At 34.4% G+C, this 19,733-nt stretch overlaps 1 protein-coding gene across 7 annotated transcripts in view; it reads left to right on the forward strand.

Moving 5' to 3' along the window:
• Nucleotides 1-19,733, forward strand: part of FER (FER tyrosine kinase) — a 445,463-nt gene that overhangs the window by 325,113 nt on the left and 100,617 nt on the right. For all 7 annotated transcript variants that reach the window (XM_042944781.1, XM_042944800.1, XM_042944791.1 and 4 more), the window contains one exon: nucleotides 11,414-11,537. In XM_042944781.1, coding sequence (XP_042800715.1) covers nucleotides 11,414-11,537 — 124 coding nt within the window. The remainder of the gene's footprint in view (nucleotides 1-11,413; nucleotides 11,538-19,733) is intronic.

Below are 19,733 nucleotides of genomic sequence, written 5' to 3' on the forward strand. Positions count from 1 at the left end.
TCCCCCGTTCATGCTCTGTCTCTCTCTGTCCCAAAAATAAATAGAAAACGTTGAAAAAAAAAAAAAAAAAAAAAAAAAGATCACAAGGATATTTTTCTACATTTACCTTTAGTAGCTTTGTACTCTAGTTCTAGAAGTCCTTTGAATTAATTTTGTGTATGATGTGAGGTAGAGATTGAATTTCTGTTTTCCCATGCAGTTATCTAGTTCTTTCACTACCAGTTCATTACACGAATTTCCTTTCCCCAGTGAATTGTTTGGTATCTATGTGGTAAATGAAACAGACACATGTAGATGCATTTATTTCTGAACTCCGTTCTATTCTATTGATCTACTTGGCTATCCTGAAGCCAGGCACTTCCTTGACAACAGCTTTATAGTAATACTTAAAACTGGGTGGTCTGTATCTTCCCAATTTGTTCTTTTTCAACATTTTCTTTATTTTAGATCTTTTGCATTTCCATAAAAAACTTAGAAGGAGCTTGTGAAATTCAGCCAAAAAAAGCTGGCTTGGAATTTGATTGGGATTGCATTCATTCTATTGATTATTTTGAGGAGACTTAACTTTTAACACTCAATATTAATCTTCCATTTTATGGACTTAATATATTATTGCATAAAATTTCTACTTTTAAATTTGTCTTAGCAATTATAGCTAACATATAGCTAATTATAACATATAGCTAATTATAGCTAACATTCTAAAGGTGCAACATATCCTTCTTTAAAATTATCTCATAGTATTTTGTTGTTGGTGGTGGATTTTTTTGATGCTGTTACAAAGGATATTTTTCTAATTTCAGACTATCTCTTGATTCAGCCAGTACAAGGTGAATTACAGAGAGTTAAGATAATCTCAGGTGGATGAAATTATCAAGAGGTCCTTCCAAAAAGAGCAGTCTGTCATAGAATCACATAGAAAGATACTTGTACAGAGACATGTGGTTCACCTAAACAAGAGTTATCATTAGTGAGTGAAAAAATCAGAAGATACTCTGCTATAGGCTACCTTGGATTCCTGATGAGTGATAGAAAAATTTTAATACTTTGCTTCTTGTGGAATGAGAATGGCAGTTAAGATTGACATGAAAGGAGGGAGAGAAACAGATAATCAGACTTGGCTTTAGTAAAAGACAGTGGATTGTGGATGGGGAGGGTGGCAGGAAAATTTATGTTCTCAATATATATGTGTTTCATGTGTGAATGTGACAGGATGATTTATGAAAATATATAAATTTAATATGCCACATTTACAGAACAAAGGTCAAAATCACAAAATCATCTTGACTGATGCAGAAAAAGCATTTGACAAAATTCAGTGAATGAATGGAAATTACCTCAGCATAATAAAGTTCATATAAAAAAAGCTCCCAGCTAACATTATAATCAGTGGTGAAAAACTGAAAACTTTTTCCCTTAAGAGTAGGAATAAGACAAAGGTGCCTACTCTCAACACTTCTATTCAACATAATACTAGAAGTTTTAGCCAGAGCAATCAGTCAAGAAAAAGAAAAGGCATCCAAATCAGAAAGGAAGAAGTAAAATCATCTGTTTTCAGAAAACATGATCTTATTTATAGAAAACCCTAAAGATTCCACACAACAAAACTCTGTTAGAACTAATAAAAAAAAAATTCAGCAAAGTTACTGGACATGAAATCAGCACTCAGGGGGTGCCTGAGTGGCTCAGTCGGTTAAGTGTACAGCTCTGAATTTCAGCTCATGTCATGATGTCACAGTTCTTGAGTTCAAGCCCTGCATCTTAGGAAATTTGGAGCCTGCTTGAGATCCTCTCAAGCCCCTCCCTAGCTCGCTCTCTCTCTCTCTCTCTCTCTAAGTAAATAAAAATTAAAAAAAAGCAAAACCATCACTCAGAAATCAGTGGTGTTTTTCTACAGTAACAGTGAACAATCCTAAAAGGAAGTTTTCTTTAAATCTTTTCAGAGTAACATCAAAAAGATTAAATTACTTAGGACTAAACTTAAAGAAGGAAAGGATTTGTACACTGAAGACTATCAAACATTGCTGAAAGAAATTAAAGAAGACACAAATAATGGAAAGTCCTCCTGCATTCATGAATTGGAAGACTTAATATTGTTAAAATGTCCATGCTACCTAAAGCCATCCATAGATTCGATGCATTCCCCACAGAAATCCAATGGCAGTTTTTTTGGCAACGATAGGAAAAAAAATTCTAAAATTTACCTGGAATCTCAAAGGATCCCAAGTAGTCAAACAATCTTGATGAAGAAGTACAAAGTGGGACGCCTCACACTTCATGATATCAAAATATATTATAAAACTCTAGTAATAAACATAATATTATATGGCATAAAGACAGACAGTAGAACAATGAAGCAGAATATAGATACCAGAAATAGATCCCAGCATATACAGTTAAATGATTTTTGACAAGGGTGCCAAGACTCCATAGTAGAGAAAGGATAGTCTCTTTAATAAATGGTGTTGGAAATACTGGATATACACAGGCAATAGAATAAAGATGGACCCTTATCTTGCACCATATAAAAACTAACTCAAAATGGATTAAGGATCTTAATATATAAGACATGAAAATATAAAACTCCTAGAAAAAAATTATCAGGAAAGGCTTCTTGACATCAGAATGAACAACAATTTCTTGGATATGACACCAAAAGCACAGGCAAAAACAGAAATAGAAAAATGGGTCTATATCGAGCTTAAAAATTTGTGCACAGCAAAGGAAATAGTCAACAGAGTGTCAAGTTAACCTACAGAATGGGAAAGAAATTTGCAAACTGTGTATCAGATAAGCGGCTAGTATCCAGTATATATTAAAAATCCCTACAAGTCAGTAGCAAAAACCTAAGTATCTCAATGGAAAAATAAGCAAAGGACTTAAACAGATAAATACTCAAATGGCCGACAAGCATAGGAAAAGATGCTCAATATCACTAATCATCAAGGAAATGCAAACAGGAGCTATTACCTCACACCCATTAAGATGGCCACTAACTATCTGGAAAATAACAAATGTTGGCAAGCATGTGGAGAATTTGGAATCCTTGTGCACTGTTGGTGTGGTTATAATCTGGTGTAGCCACTGTAGAAAACAGTATGGAAAGTCTTCAAAAATTAAAAAGAGAACTCCATTGTGACTCAGCAATTCAACTTCTATCTATATATCTGAAAGAATTGAAAATAGTATCTTAAAGAGATATGCACACCCATGTTCATTGTAGCATTATCACAATAGCTTTTACAATGCTAGCATTGTAATAGCTATCACAATAGCTATTACAATGCTAGCATTGTAGCATTATCACAATAGCTTACATGTCCACCAGTGGGTGAATGGATTAAAAATATGTGCCATATATATATAAAAATATATATATATTTATGCCATATATATATAAATATATATAAATATATATATTTATATATATAAATAAATATATATATATTATGCCATATATATATAAATATATATATGTGCCATATATATATAAAAATATGTGCCATATATATATATAAAACATATATATATATATGTTTTTCAGCCTCAAAGAAGAAGGAAATGCTGTCATATTCTGCAACATGGATGAAATTTGAAGACATTAAACTAAGTGAAATAAGTCACCCCAAAAAGACAAATACTATATAATTCCACTTATGTTAGGTTTTGAAAGTAATAAAACTCCTAGGGATGCCTGGGTGGCTCAGTAGGTTAAGCATCCGACTTCGGTTCAAGCCATGATCTGTGGTTCATGAGTTTGAGCCCCCCGTCGGGCTTTGTGCTGACAGTGCAGAGCCTGCTTGGGTCTCTCTCTCTCTCTCTCTCTCTCTCTCTCTCTCCCCCCTCCCCCTCTCTCTCCCTCTCTCAAAAATAAACATTTAAAAACTTAATAAATGAATAAGTAAAGTAATCAAACTCCTAGAAACAGAAAGTAGAATAGTGATTGCCAGGGCTGCTGGGAGTGGGAAATGGGAAGTTAGTGAGTAAAGAGTTTCAGTTATGCAAGATGAAAAAGTTCTAGAGATCTGTTATTAACAATGTGCATATAGTTAACAATTTTCTACACTTAATATTGTTAAGCAAACAAATTTGTGGTATGTGTTTTTTACCACAACTTTTTAAAACATGAAAAAAGAGACTCTTCTTTGTTCTGGTTTTTTTCCAAACACTGACAATTCCAGTTCTTTGCTGCAGTGTGTTCTTTTGAAGTATTATTTTCGTAATCTGATAGAAATTTTCACAACTTTTGAATGTATTTTTGATCAAAACCTTTGCATAAGTTAAATTCTATGAGTAACATTTATATGAACATATAAGTACACATTTCTAAGTATTTCAAATAATATTATATAAAAGGTCTTACAAAGTAGTCATTGACATCACTGATTTGGAGAACTTAATGTCCCTAAAATACCTAGCCTATGATAATATCAATTTCTAACAATATATTTAGCTTTTATAAATATTTTTTGCTTATCAAATTGAAATATGTTTTTTGCATAGGTCTTCTTATCCTACATCTCTTTAAAATCTAAGGAAGCTTGAATTGATGCCTTCATTTTTTTCTCTGCGGGTTTCCTGTAGCAGATAGGAACATCAAAACAAGCATTCCATTGATTTTTTTTTTTTTAACTGCCATCCTAGCATCTAAATATTTAAAGGGTGTTCCAGGAGGCTTTCGAGCTAACTTCTTCTATACCTGATTTTTCTGTCCATCCTTGCCTTTATACTTTATATGAAAGACAGCTTTGAGAGACCTAAGAAGACACAAAATGGAGAAGTGAGTAGTTTAACATGAAGTAAGGAGAGAGACAAGACAGTGGAACTTCTTTGCCTTGGTGGCAGACAGTGTAGTGTGGATGGGAGAGTGACAGGGGATTTACCATCTCATCATATGTATTTTTGCATGTGTGAATATGTTCATAAGCCTTAGGAATAAAATGAGTTGGTGAATCTACCTTTCTAGCTTTCTCATTGAGCAATAAACCATGTCACTCTTCTCTTAAAAACTGAGAATAAACTGATGGTTGATCGGGGGTAGGAGGGAGGGGAAAGTGGGTGATGGGCATTGAGGAGAGCACCTGTTGGGATGAGCACTGGATGTTGTATGAAAACCAATTTGACAATAAATTTCATAATAAAAACCATGTCACTATTGAGCTCTGTTTCAATAAACACGTAGTGAAGATTAAAATCTTGGTTGAAAGTAGACAAAGCAACCATAGGAATCATTTAAATGAAGGGGACTAAAGCTGTATGAAATACTCAGCAATAAATATCTTAAAATAAGAGTTGACAAACTTTCCCTGTAAAGGGCCAGATAATAAAATGTTTAGGCTTTGAGGGCCATACAGTTGATATTGCAACTCTGCTGTCAAAGCATGAAAGCATCTATAGACAATACGTAAAGGAATGAATGTGGTAGTTTCCCACTAAAGCTTTATTTACAAAAATAGGCCAGAGGCTAGTTTTGGCCTCCAGACATGGTTTGCAAACACTGGCCATAGAATATCAATAATATCACCAAAATCACCACCATAAAAATAAAAGGTAAATTCAGTTTCCTCCTCCATGATATGAAAAAGCTGATTATCTCCCAAGTGCCTTCTAGTACTGACATCCTGAGAGTTTGTGAAAGTTGACTCTGGCATCTGTTGTGGCAATTTCCATAATGTCTGGCAAGATTATAGCTGGTGTCTTTTGAACCAGCAAGTTAAACATACTGTGAAATGGACTCCTTTATTTCATAGATCTGTTATCATGATTGCTATTGAGTTATGTTCTCAAAGAGCATCTGCAGAGGAGAATTGCAAAAGGTTCCCACTATTCTGCAGTGTTAGCAGAATATGGCTATTAAGGAACTTTGTCGGCAAAGACTAATGTCATGTATTAACCCAGACTGGGAAAACCATACACTCAGCTCTGCTTTTGGCCTAGCTGAATTATGTTACTTAGGTAGCAAGCTATTCCGAAAGTGCTGCTTTAAAAAGAAAATGGAATTAAGAAAGCCAGTATATTCTTGTAGTCATTTTCAGTTATTCAGTGTTTTCCTCATCTTCACAGACCCATTTATAGTTTTTTTTACGGAGTCTTTTCAGATCTAATGCTTTAGTCTTTATTTGGATAGTTCTTAATATAATAAGCCCTCATCACCTCAACTGACAAATAGAGCATTCTCCTGGCTAGTATCTTTCTGTCCTGTCCATCTCTTCCTGAGTATACCCTACATGCAGCAGTCATTATCCTCTGCTTTGGTGTTTGTGTTGATGCTTTCTTCTTCAAGGACTTGTTTTGGCTTCTCTCCTATTATATAAAATCTGTTCTGTATTTCATAGAAAACAGGCTGCATCAGCATTCATTGTTTATGATTGTCATACGTATTTTTCCCCTTATTTTTGATGGTCCAGCTAACAGCCATAACTTTCATCACTATAGGCTAAAGAGAAAAAAGTTTATTATTTTTTAATAAAAACTCTGAACGATGACATAAATGGGTCCCCCAAAACAGCTCTCTACAATGTAATAGTTGCTTTATTATCCTATTTAAATTTATAAGTGAACATAATTAAACCAAACTTCTCAGGAATAAATTTATATGCTAAAAAGCAAGAGTAATGAATTATATATTTTATATATCACTAGGGACTGATATCTCTTAATTTAACAGACTTTGAAGTTATTTGATGATAAATTAAGATCTCTACACAATTCAATGACAAGAAGTCATTAGTGGTTTAGCCCTGATGGTCCCTTTTCTCTAATGACAAATTGATAAATAAATTAGTGTTCTTCTTTATGTAATCATCTCTGAGTTTGTTTAATGTGATCACTTCTTCCCAGTCCCATGAATATGAAAGAATAGATATGATCAAATTTTCCCAGCATAGAGTAAGAATTCTTTTGAGAAAGTTTTTTTGAAAAGAATAGCCCTCTATCCTGCTAAAAATTGGCTGCAAGCAGTAATAAGCACTACTATTTATTGTTTCCTACTTGTTCCATATATTTAACATACATTACCTTTTTAAATTCTCAATAATCTTCCAATACAGGTATTATTTCATCCATCAGGAATCTTGGAGTTGGTAGTACAGAGATACATTACAAATTAGGGAGATTTTATTAGTTCACTTAATTGAAAAATCTAGAGGGAAGTCACTGTTCAGGCATTGTTTGATCCAGTGGCTCAAATATGTCACCAAAAACTATTCTCTTACCTTAACTTTTTTCTGGTTTTCATGATGATTGCTTCACCCACACCTAGTCTGCCAGTCCCCATGGTACCACATGCTCTTATATGCTTCCAGTTTTATTCCCAGCCCACCCCCAACCCTTAAGCATTTCCTTGTATCTCAGTGGCCCAAATTAAGCCATGTGTCTATCCCTGAACCAGTCACTTGGGCAGGGGAATGGGCTTCATGGATTGGGTGAAGCCACTCTAGGACCATCTTTAATGTTGAGGGTGAAGGGCAGGAAAGTGAGGTAAGGGAAAACACATATATGACAAACAACCAGTCCCTACTACATCTCTTTCTTTCTTGAGATATAAAATAGCTTGAGCAAAAATAAGAAGTTGTAGTAGTATAATATGATGTTCTAGGCATGGGCTTCATGTTTTAGATACATTTTAGTCTTCAAAACCATCTTGAGAAATAAGTGCACTTAATCCTTGTTTTAAAGAAGCTTAGAAAAACAACTTCCCCAAGGCCTCCTAGTTAATCAGACCTAGGTCAGTCTGACTTCAATATCCAGGTTCTTTTCATGATGTCATGCTCTCTCCCCAGTAACCCAAAAGTTGGCTATAAAAACATATTAAGTATTGTCTTAGAAATTTATCACTGGTGGAAAATTTTAGAAATTATTCCATCCTATCTTCATTTAATGTGCAATATACCTACATAGAAATAATCCTTGTTACGACAGATTTACAAAGGGGCCTTAATATCTTGTTTTGCCTGCTTTGAACACCAAGATCCTTATTGCAGTGGTCAGGTATGGTACTCTATGCTCTATGCATATATGCAAACACACGTACATATACATATACATCTACATATATATACATGCATACACATATAAATATCTGTACCACATACATGATTATTACATATATCACAAATTCTAAGAGAGGTTCTTTAACTTGGCCCTTAATGAAAATTATAGGAGAATGAATTCAAAGAAACAGACACTATCTTCTACAGTAACTGACAGTGAATACTGAAAATTCTATCATCTGATGTCACTCTCTAGTTCTTCTTCACTTAACGGTAGTAATCAAGTATTGTGCCTAGGGGAACATTTCTGGCTCGGTCTGAATTATTTCCTGGGTATCCTACCTTTAATCTCATACTCCATCCCCTGGGGAGTTGACTTCTTGCTTCAGGGTTCTTAATGCTAACACTTGCCCAGGGCTCAGGCTTTCAGTGCTGAATCACAATTACTTAATTTTTATTGAAGGCTTGGCTTCTGTGCAGTGACCTGCAAGAAGCTGACGAGGGCTGCGGAATGGTGGTTTTCCTTCTTTACTTAAGATCATTCTGTGTCTTGAATAACTAGAAACTGGAAATAAATTTAAAATTTACTTTAATGATTTAATGATTTTAGGCAAGACATTTCTCTAAGGCAGAAAGAAATATTGCTGGATTAACTAAGAGGCAATCAGACGGTCCTTTGTCTGTATCTTTGGCTGTGTCACAGCATTGGGAAAGAGCTGTATGTCACTGTGCTTTCTAGTACTTTATCTTTATTGACTTGGCATCACTTTTCAGGCAACTTGGAATGCTATTTAAGTGTTGTCATTTCTTTATTATATAATGCATTTATTGTTTTACAGTTTTATCTACCAAGGACTGGTTGTCTTTTTGCAAATCATTTTTTTTAAATGATGCAATTTTTAAGGCATTAGTGTTACGAAGTGTCTATCAAGATGAGCTCAGTTTTAAAGCACTAAGTTTTATTGTTGGAATTTAAAGAATTTTACAGCATCCATCCGGTGCCATTGATAAAAAATGTGGTATTATCCCTTTCTAAACATTATTTTAACATTTAACAAGTACTTAAAAAGTACAGTTCTCACCATTGGAGAGGTAGTACTAGAGAAGAAATGTTAAAATTAATGAAAAAAGATTGTCTTCCTGGGAAGCCTAGAAGCTGCAAGAAGGGATATGTACACATAGTTTACTTGTTCATTCAAGAAATGTTTATTGAGGTATTATTACATGCCAGACATGATGTGGTAGGCTCTGAAATTATAATATTGGGCAACAGAGGCACAATTCTCTTCACAGGATTTACAGTTTGAGGCAGGGGTTAGTGGGTAAAGGAGGTTCACTGAAGGGGTAGATTTTAAAAGAACAGGAGGCAGATGGAAAAGTGCTGAAAATGAGCGAACTTTGGAAAGAAATAGTAGGATTCCACAGAATACTGGGGTTATGTCATATGCTGCTTTAAATCACGTTCCAGAAAAGCTCTTTTCATTGGGAAGCTATTCCAAAGCTTAAACAAAATGCTATATGGTTTCAAGAGCAGAAGTCTGCACTTTTTCTAAAATAGGCCAACATATATCTAACAAAAGAATTAATATATGTAAATATTGGTCCAAGTAATAACTTGAGCTAAAAATTGATTTCAAATCCACTTAACTGGTATACCTATTAAAGTTGAGAAATTAGTGCTTAATTTTGCTGTCTACTGTTGCTTTCTGTTGCTCAAAAAATTAAGTTAAGCTTGATAGACACTATTTCAATAATCTTCCTAGTAATTTAATACATTTGATATTCTCTTTAAAAGAACAGAACAAACTAAATTATCTGACACAGTTAAGATTATTTTTAAGCATATAGCTATTGATTTTGTAAAGGGGCCACCTAAATTTATGTAACACTTGATGTGTGACTAAAAGAAGTTAGAGAAAGACAGCATACATCATAAGTAGAGTTTGGCAAGTGTTTATTTTCCAGGTACTCTCATTAAAGAAAAAGCCGTTAAGTCTTCACCTCTAGAGTTTTTCTATTTAAGGAAGCCTGGATCCCTGGTGAAGAGGATTAAAAAGTTTAGGAAATGGCAATTAAAATGCTAATCCCTCTTGCAAAATTCTGGTTTAAAATCTGAGCCTAATAGAAAGAGAAAGTGGAAATTATTGTTTTTAGAGAAATTTATTTCTAATATATTTAACTTTTAAAAATGCAATATACTATACATTAACAAGGAAGGATAATCAGGCCTTCATATAATCTTTAATGCCATATGAAGAATGAATACACAGTTTAAGGGTCACTGGCGATAGGTGGCTCTTGAGCTTTTGAAATGTGGCTATTGCTTCTAAAAATACTGAATTTTGAATTTAGTTTAATTCTAATCCCCTTAAAATGGGTAGGATTCAGTTAGAAAAATTTAAAAATGTTTGAAATATTTGAGATGTCCCATGAAATATGAAATAAACAACATATTTTAAAGACTTAGGATGATAAAATATAAAATAAAAACTATAGTTTTTTATGATACATATTGATATAATATATTTTGGGTTTATTGGACTAAAGAAAAAATACATTATTAAAATGGATTTCACTGTTTGGTTGTTAGTGTTACCTTTATAAATGTAGCTACCAGAAAATTGAAAAATACTGTGTGTTATATTTCTTTTTTTTTCAAAACTTTTTTAAAGTTTATTTATTTATTTTGAGAGAACATGAGCAGGGGAAGGGCAGAGAGAGAGAGGGAAAGAGAGAATCCCAAGCAGGCTCTACACTGTCAGTGCAGATCCCAACGCAAGGCTCAGACTCAGGAACCGAACCATGAGATCATGACCTGAGCTAAAACCAAGAGTTGGACATTTAACTGACTGAGCCACCCAGGCTCCCTTGCGTGTTTTTTTTTTCTTTTGGATCATGCTGTTTTAAAGAGTTGCTCGAAGACATTGTTGAAATCCATCTGATGCACAAACTACAATCTGGCTCAGCAGTTCAATCATCAAAATCATTGCCCCTCCCCTCTACCATCAGTGGCTTCATAATCATAAGGAGTCAGTGAATCTGATAACTAATTTGGTATCATTTACATTTTAAACTGCTAATAATTACAATCTTTTATTTGGTATCAGAGGAAACAAAATTTCACAGAAAATTTTAGCCGGGCAAATTGGTGAGAAATGGCAACAGCGAAATTGTATGATTTTGTTTGAATATTATTGCATGCTGGATAACAAACAGTGTGAAGCACTTAAAGGGCTTAAACTGTATGTAGGAAAGTTTATGGTACCTGATAGATGTGTCTTTTCATACTTTGTTTTATGCTCATGTCAAACAAAATGGGTAAAAAGCATGGCCAGATGTGTAAAGCTTTTTGTTCTGCTGGGTATCTCTCGTAAGCACTACCTCATGATTTTATCTCATTGTTCATCTCTCAATTCTTCTAGGAGGTGATTTCCTCTCCTTTCTGAGAAAGAAGAAGGATGAACTAAAACTCAAGCAGTTAGTGAAATTTTCATTAGATGCTGTTTCTGGTATGTCCTATCTCGAGAGTAAAAACTGTATACACAGGTAAGGAGAATATTTTTTTAAACATTTTCCAGTTTTATAAATAGAACGCTAGAAAAGTGACATTACAGCAATACAGTACAGCATGAAGTTCTTTCACAAAACTTACGTATTTTCTTGTTGATTTTCATATTTTGTGGGTTTTCATATTTTGTGTGAAAGCCTTCTTTGATAGTTGATATAATTTACAGAAATACTTACCTGAGGTAAGTACACCTAATTAGACAATGAGTTACTTACTGATTAAAATCTGTTATATTATAATCATGAATGAACTAGTGATAAGATGTGTCACAAGTTAGTCACAATATCACCTACAGTCTTAGAGCCAAATAAGATTGTTTCCTGTGCTCCCTATTCTCATTTTGCAAAGAAATTACTCATAAATTATAGCCATGGAAGAGCATAATAGTAAAACAACAATTCATGAGAGTGAATTTGGCCAAGGGTAGAAGATATTAACATAATAGTTATTTCAAAGGAGATTTTAGAAAACTTTACCTAATTACATTAAGAGCAGTGACTTGGTTTTAATGCTTTTATAGATCGTGGTTTTAGTTGCTTGTAGCCGAAAATGTTCTTTACTGCTATGTGTCAATACAACTTAACATCTCTTGGAGAATTCATGTCAGATCCTAAGTACGGTTAAGTCTATTTAAGCAAAATAAAGTGGGGCATTGATGTGGTTTTTATTCACTGGAAGCAGCACATCATACTGTTGAACATGGAACAGAGTTCATTGTCAGATTGAACTAGTGTGGACTTTCTCTAAATTGGTTCAATTATTGAACTATATTTTTCTCTGATGTGTTTCATTATGCAGGCTTTGCTTAATGTTCTGAAGTTGTATAATGTATAATTATAGCAGACCAAAGGTACCTTCACCTAAAATATATATTTATTTGATCTCACTGTGTCAGTGGCATGACCCATCTGCTCCCCACCCTTACCCCCACCCCCTGCTTCAGTTTGTGAGTTTGGCCGAGAATTCATAGCCAAACTCTCAAGTAAGCAAGGGTTTAATAGCAATTAAAGCAAAAGTACACTCTAAAGGTAGGAGAGTGGGCAGGCCCAGAGGTGGCAGCTGCACCAGGGGTCAAGGTTTTCTTTCCTTTTTTATGTTTGCAAGCTATAGGGGTCATAGCGAGGGTGGTCTCTGATGGCATTGCCTCCTATCATCTAAGGGTCTCCTCCTACAGATTGGGAGGGGATGTCTTTGGTTTTACATGATCCTTATATGAACTGTCATGGAAGCATCCCTCTGAAAGGAGGGGGGTCAAAACCACAATGTAAATGTATTATTATGAAGCTATAGGTTACTGTAGGGCAACAGCTATAGGGAAGAGCACATGTGTTTCCCCTCCCCGCCCCCCCGGGGGGGGGGCGGTTTCCTGGCTGTTTGAAACTTGGTTTTGGCCCTTCTGAACAATCAGAAAACTACCTGCTCTCTCCCTGCTTGTGTCTAGCTAACTGCCTACTCTATCAAACTGATCAGTTAATTTTTTCAAAAAATTCTCCTATATACCCAATTTTATTCTAAAACTAAAATTATGGCTTATGTTTCCAATATAGTTCAACAATTGCATACATTCTAAAACACATTTCAGTAGAGATATTATATATCTGGAAATTAAGGCAACTAAAACTAAGCCACTGTCCTTGTATTTCTAGGACTATAGATCAAATCACATTATAATAGGTATTTTTAAATATTTTTAAAAAGTATTTGATTTTGGACAAGAATTGCATTATCATTAATTTCATTGGAAGAAGAAAATGTTTTTTGTTGAAAGTAACAAGGATTTTCTTCTTCATTTAGAGAAAGTCTTATTATTTTGGTTGCTCAGGTGTTAAAACTACTTCAGGTATCAAATTCTCGACTGTAGTTACTCATTTTGTCTCAGATTTTTTTCAAGCCATTAGACTATAGCTTTAAATTCTAATGAATAAACAGTACTGAAACTGCTTAATTGTCAGTTAGTTACCAGTAGCAGTCTTCAATTTCTGGTGCATTGTGGTTGAGGGAACTGTTGTTTTAATTTCTTGCTACTTTTGTAGTGATTGCTTTTCTTGAAAATGGATGACTGTATTTTTTTCACTCTTTATTATTTATTTATTTATTATTTAAAAAAATTTTTTTAAGTTTTTGTTTTTTTAAGATGGAGAGAGACAGAACATGAGTGGGGATGGGGCAGAGAGAGAGGGAGACACAGAATCTGAAGCAGGCTCCGGGCTCTGAGCTGTCAGCACAGAGCCTGACATGGGGCTTGAACTCTCGAACTGCAAGATCATGATCTGAGCTGAAGTCACACGCTCAACCGACTGAGCCACCCAGGCGCCCCTGATTTATTAATTTTTTAATTTGCATCCAAGTTAGTTAGCATAGGGTACAACAATGATTTCAGGAGTAGATTCCTTAATGCCCCTTACCCATTTAGCCCATCCCCTCTCCCACAACCCCTCCAGCAACCCTCTGTTTGTTCTCCATATTTAAGAGTCTCTTATGTTTTGTCCCCCTCCCTGTTTTTATATTATCTTTGCTTCCCTTCTCTTATGTTCATCTGTTTTGTATCTTAAAGTCCTCATATGAGTGAACTCATGTGATATTTGTCTCTCTCTGACTAATTTCACTTAGCATTATATCCTCTAGTTCCATCCACGTGGTTGCAAATGGCAAGATTTCATTCTTTTTGATTGCCGAGTAATACTCCATTGTATGTATATGTACATATATGTATATGTACGTATATACATCAATAGTGCTGCTATAAACATTGGGGTTCATGTGTCCCTTCGAAACAGCACACCTATATCCCTTGGATAGACACCTAGTAGTGCAATTGTAGGGTCGTAGGGTAGTTCTATTTTTAATTTTTTGAGGAACCTCCATATTGTTTTCCAGAGTGGCTGCACCAGTTTGCATTCCCACCAGCAACGCCAAAGAGATCCTCTTTCTCCACATCCTCGCCAACATCTGTTGTTGCCTGAGTTGTTAATGTTAGCCATTCTGACAGGTGTAAGGTGGTGTCTTATTGTGGTTTTGATTTGTATAGGATGACTGTAGTTATTTAAGTGCCTCTATCATCAGAATTAAAACTGCTCTATGTCTTAGATGGCAGTGAGCTTTTAAAAATTATCCCACTTAACCAAACCATAACATTATCTGCTTTAATGTTATCCTTCCATTTTCCTTGTTAAGCATTTTCATGCATTCACAAATTTTTGAGTGTCAACCTATGCTTGAGCACGTATCTTAGAAGGTTGTACCTATTCCTGTACTATTTGCCTGTGAGGAAGGTTCCAGATTGAGTATCTTAAACAATATTACTTAGAGCAGGTTTGACAAATAGGTTTCACTGCCTATTTTCAGTGATTGATAGTGGCTTTCTGTGTTGTATTGAGAAGGATTCCAGGATCAGCAACAGAGTCAAATGACTGATCAGTCACATCTCTTAGGGCACTGATAAGCATTAACAAACCAGCCCTGAATTTGTCCTCAGTGGCATAGAATATTTTTTGTCTTTATTTTAATAAATGCTTTTTTATATGATTTTCCTTATTAGCTACAATAAATATACCAACATTACAAAATTTTTTTACAGTCACTTCCATTGATTTCTTCTAAGCCATCTGCTGATTTTCCTTGTTAGTCATAATTACTGGATGAATTTTATGATACCTCTGGCCAGTGGTCTTTTATTACTCTTGAAACTTCTATAAATGCTCTTCTGGAGGAATTCATTTTCTTTTTCTTTTCATTTCACTACCTCACCAATACATGACACTATGTTGAAAGAATAAAATATTCTTTGTGTTGAATTTTTTATAGAAGTGAATTGTACTGTTCCTATGTGTCATCCTATAGAACTATTTCTGTGGTAGTAATAGTATTGGAATGGATTTTAATAGATATATGGTTAAAAGATGCACTGAAGACGTGTGTTTTTCCTCCTAAGAAGTATCAAATAGATAAATATAAATATATATAACATTCACTAAAGTGGTAAATGTCTTTCCTCATAATGAGGTTATTTCAAAAATTGATTAATCTTAACATGGTTTAATGTTTCAGTTTTCAAGTAGTGAAGAAAGTCACCAAGCCCCATTTTTTACCTCCCCAAATACCACTAAAATATATACATGTCTATGAATTGTGAAGTCTATGTCCCACAAATCAAAGCAAAAAAATTGTAATGTGCTTTAAATTTTATGTGAACTTATAAGTTTTATTCTGTTCAGTGATTCGAAGTCACTGAAATTCAGGACTTGAAAATATTTCTAATTGTCTGTCCTCAAAATAGTATCTTAAGTTTGGGGGTGGGGGGGGACACATTTTCTTCCTTTAGCTTTGTTGTATTGTTTTCATTACCATGAGAAAAGCAGAGCAATGTTTCATTATAGATAAACAAGTATGACAGCTATAAAATGGAAAGAAGTAATTGCTAACGAAATTGGCCTGCTTTTGGGAAATGTTCTTGTAATTTCCATTTAACTTCTAAAAGGGTTCTCTGGATACTCTTAAGTTTCTAATTGAAACTATTTCTGTTTAAAGCTAGTGAATTACTGGATTATTTTGTTTCACTTTAGCTATAAATCAACTACATTTTCTTTATAATTATTTTATAGACCAACATGAAATTTTCTTTCCTATTTGTACTTTATATGAATATTTTAAGTATACTGATAAACTTTGGGGTATCTGTGCATTTACTTAAAATGGTATGTAACTAGATTGTTAGATACCACTCCAAAAAAAGTATTAAGCCTGACTAATTTTGATAAGTTGATTGAAATTTGACATTATACTAGGTATAGATGGTAATGGTGTTTATGGTTTTATTGCTGATTAATCTTACTGCAATATTTTTATTTGGGTTTATTTTTAAAAATTGGTTTTCTGCCATGTTCTTTGTTTGGTATCCATGGAAAGGAAAGAAAGGATAATTTTTTTTTTAATTATTTATTTGAGAGTGAGAACTTGAGCTTGAGCTTGAGGTGGGGGGGCAGTGGGGCAAAGAGAAAGGGAGAGAAAGAATCCCAAGCAGGCTCCAAGTTGTCAGCATGGAGCCTGATATGGGACTTGAACTCACGAACTGTCAGATCATGACCTGAGCCGAAGTTAGGACGCTTACCCGACTGAGTTACCCAGGCATCCCAGTATACTTTTTATGATAAATGTAAGATGCTACTTCTGTCTTATTATATTTTTTTGTGATTTCATATTTTATGAAGCTAAAGATTTGGGTATGATATTGGTCATTTACATGTTTCCAGTGATTCTTGAATGCTTTTCTCTCTTTTTTGTTTTTAAACAAAACTACACCTGATTACTTACCATTTGAACTCTCCCTAAGCCTTCAGTGTACTGAAAATGTATTCTTGTGCTTAATGCATCTTCATGTCATTTAAAAGATAAGCTAAAACTAAAATATGCAATGTGAAATATTTTCTTCAATGTTTTTAAAACCTCACTTTTTATGCCTCTCATGAATTGCCATATATTCAGTAAAAGGGACCTTAAAATCAATTTATAGATTAAATAATTGAGGCTCAGAGATTGAATGAAGGTTATCTAAACAGTTAGTGGCAGGGCCACTGCTAAATCTTAGATGTGCTGGCTTCATTCTGACACATTGCCATCATTTGAATGCCAGTGTTTTGTTCTGTCTCATTCAAGTGTTAGTAATCCCAACAGCTGACCTTTATTGATAACTTACTGAGTACCATGCACTCTGCTAATGAAATGCTTTAGATGGAATATCTGAAAATGTAAGCTTTGTGAGGGCAGTGATTTGTACCTACAGTGTTCACTGTTCCAAAAGCCTGGAACAGTGTCAGACACCTATTGGTGAATGAATAAATCCTCAAACAATACTAGGTATTATTGGTGGGCCCATTTTACACATGAGGAAACTTACGGTTAGAGAGGTTGATTATCTTGCCCAAGATAATATTAAAAGAAAGTAGCAGATCCCAGATATGGATCCTGGCATTCTGCTTCTAGAGCCCACATTCTAAATCACTGCACTGAATTGCCTTCCGTAAGAAATGGATCTTCTGACCAATTAGGAGGTTTGGCGAAGAAGGCCAGACGTATTTGGTGTGATATCTCTGCTTATATTTAACATCTGGACTCTTTATAAACATGCTGAAGCCTGTGAAATGTAATTTTAGAAAGATATATCAAGGTGGTTTTTTTTTGTTTTTGATAAAGAGTTGCTGAAATGCAGCAGTATTTTGTTATTGCCTCTCCGTTTAATTAGAACTTGAAAATTTATTTTTTCATTTTTTATACACTATTGTTTAGATAGCCTCTTCTGCTTTATCTGTTAATTAAAAACACAGGATTAGCATAGAAATGTGATAATCTCAGTTGACTAAGCATTTATGACTGATTTTCTTGTTTCAACATTTGATTACAATTTTGAATATATTAAGGTATACTTTTATTTTTAGCTTCTAAACCAATTTTGCTACAGTACCAAAAGGACTTCTCAATAATTTCAAATATATCAAAAATATGCAATCTTGCTCTAACCTCTTTTTTTTTTTTCTAGTGTAGTTTGGTATTTGCATATATGCAATGTGATTATCATACAATAGATATCACAAAAGCACCTTTCTAAAAATTATCCTACTACTTTATTCAGTGTCAGAATTTCCCATCACTAATTTCATTCATTTTAATTAAGGGATTTTTCCCTAAAGTCACATGTATGTTTCCGGGAATGAAAAAGGAAGCCTTCTCTGATATTAGAATCAATTAACATGTTAGCTTGAGTTAAAAGTATCTAGCTGCCTTCTTAGAAAACAAAAATGAAGAATTGAGGAGAAAGGGTCAAAGGACAGATAAGTTTTGATGTATGGTTACTGGTAGGAAAGACACAGCAAACGTAAGACACTGTTCAGGAATTCAGGGACGTCCAGTAAACAATCCATGAGAATGAGATGGGAGGGAAACAAGGGCATAGCAGTACATTAAAGCTATTTTATAGTTTGGCTAGGGCTAGCTTTGTCCTCTGTTACATAGAAAATGAAGGGGGAAATTGGCCTGTATCTCTTCTGTATTATTTCTGACTTTTATTCAGTTAATTACAGGAAATATATTTTTGGTTCAGGATGTCAAAAGTGAACTTTTACATTAAACTAACACAAATGTTTTTGAAACCATTTCTTCTAAGGAACTTTTTGATTACAAAGAACAGGAATGGTTTAAGCTAACTCTTCGATTACAAAGAACAGGAATGGTTTAACTTAAGCAATAGGAGATTTATTACAAGAAAATAGAACTATCTCATGGAACTCAGGACACACGAAGTTCAGCAGTCTTGGGAGCCATTGGAATTAGGAACTGGGAAGCATTCAGGGACTAAGACAGCATCTCTTTCTGTCATTTCCTCTGCGTTCACATGGTCTCTCATGATTTCCTCCATTTCGCTGCTTCATTTCCCTCTTGATCTGAAGACTATATTCCTCTGCCCATTTGCAAAGAGTCCTCAAGTGACATTTGAATCAGTATAACTTTCCAGGCCTAGCACCTGCAGAAACTAATTAGTCTTTGAGGTCTAACTTCAAATTTTTGGCAGAAAGAATTGATTGGCCCAGCTTATATTAGGTGTCTACCCCTGTTTTAATCAATAAGATGACTAAACAGAGAAGAGTATACAGGGTCACTGTTACATAGATTTACAGGAGCCAGTCTCCGGGTGTGAGAGGATGATTCTCAGAGGATGGGACATACATGAAGTAGGCTCCCCAAAAGATGGCTATCACGCATTCATAAAGTGCTTACTATTTGCCATGTACATTCACTATTTTTTTCATCCTCATATTTTGATAAGAACAGTGCCACTTATTTCCACTTTACAGTAGGAGAAATTGAGCCACAAAAAAAAAAAAAAAAAGTAAGTAACTTGTCCAGTGTCATACAGCTGGTAAGGTAAGATTAGAGTCTAGATTGAGCTGATGACAAAGCCTGGGAATCTAAGCAAAACATTTAAACTATATGTTGGATGTATTTCCAGTTTCTTCCTATTTGTGAGGATGATCAATCGTGGAAATTTCTCTTATGAAGCAAAACTTAAGACCATTTAATAAATACTGATTTTGAGAAAGCCTTGTTGTAGGGATAAAAGAATCCTTTGCAGATCTTACCTCCATATTTTCCTGGGATGAATCATTTCCCTGCAGTTCCATGGT

The sequence above is a fragment of the Panthera leo genome, chromosome A1 (assembly GCF_018350215.1).
Source record: "Panthera leo isolate Ple1 chromosome A1, P.leo_Ple1_pat1.1, whole genome shotgun sequence".
NCBI classification, from domain to species: domain Eukaryota; kingdom Metazoa; phylum Chordata; class Mammalia; order Carnivora; family Felidae; genus Panthera; species Panthera leo.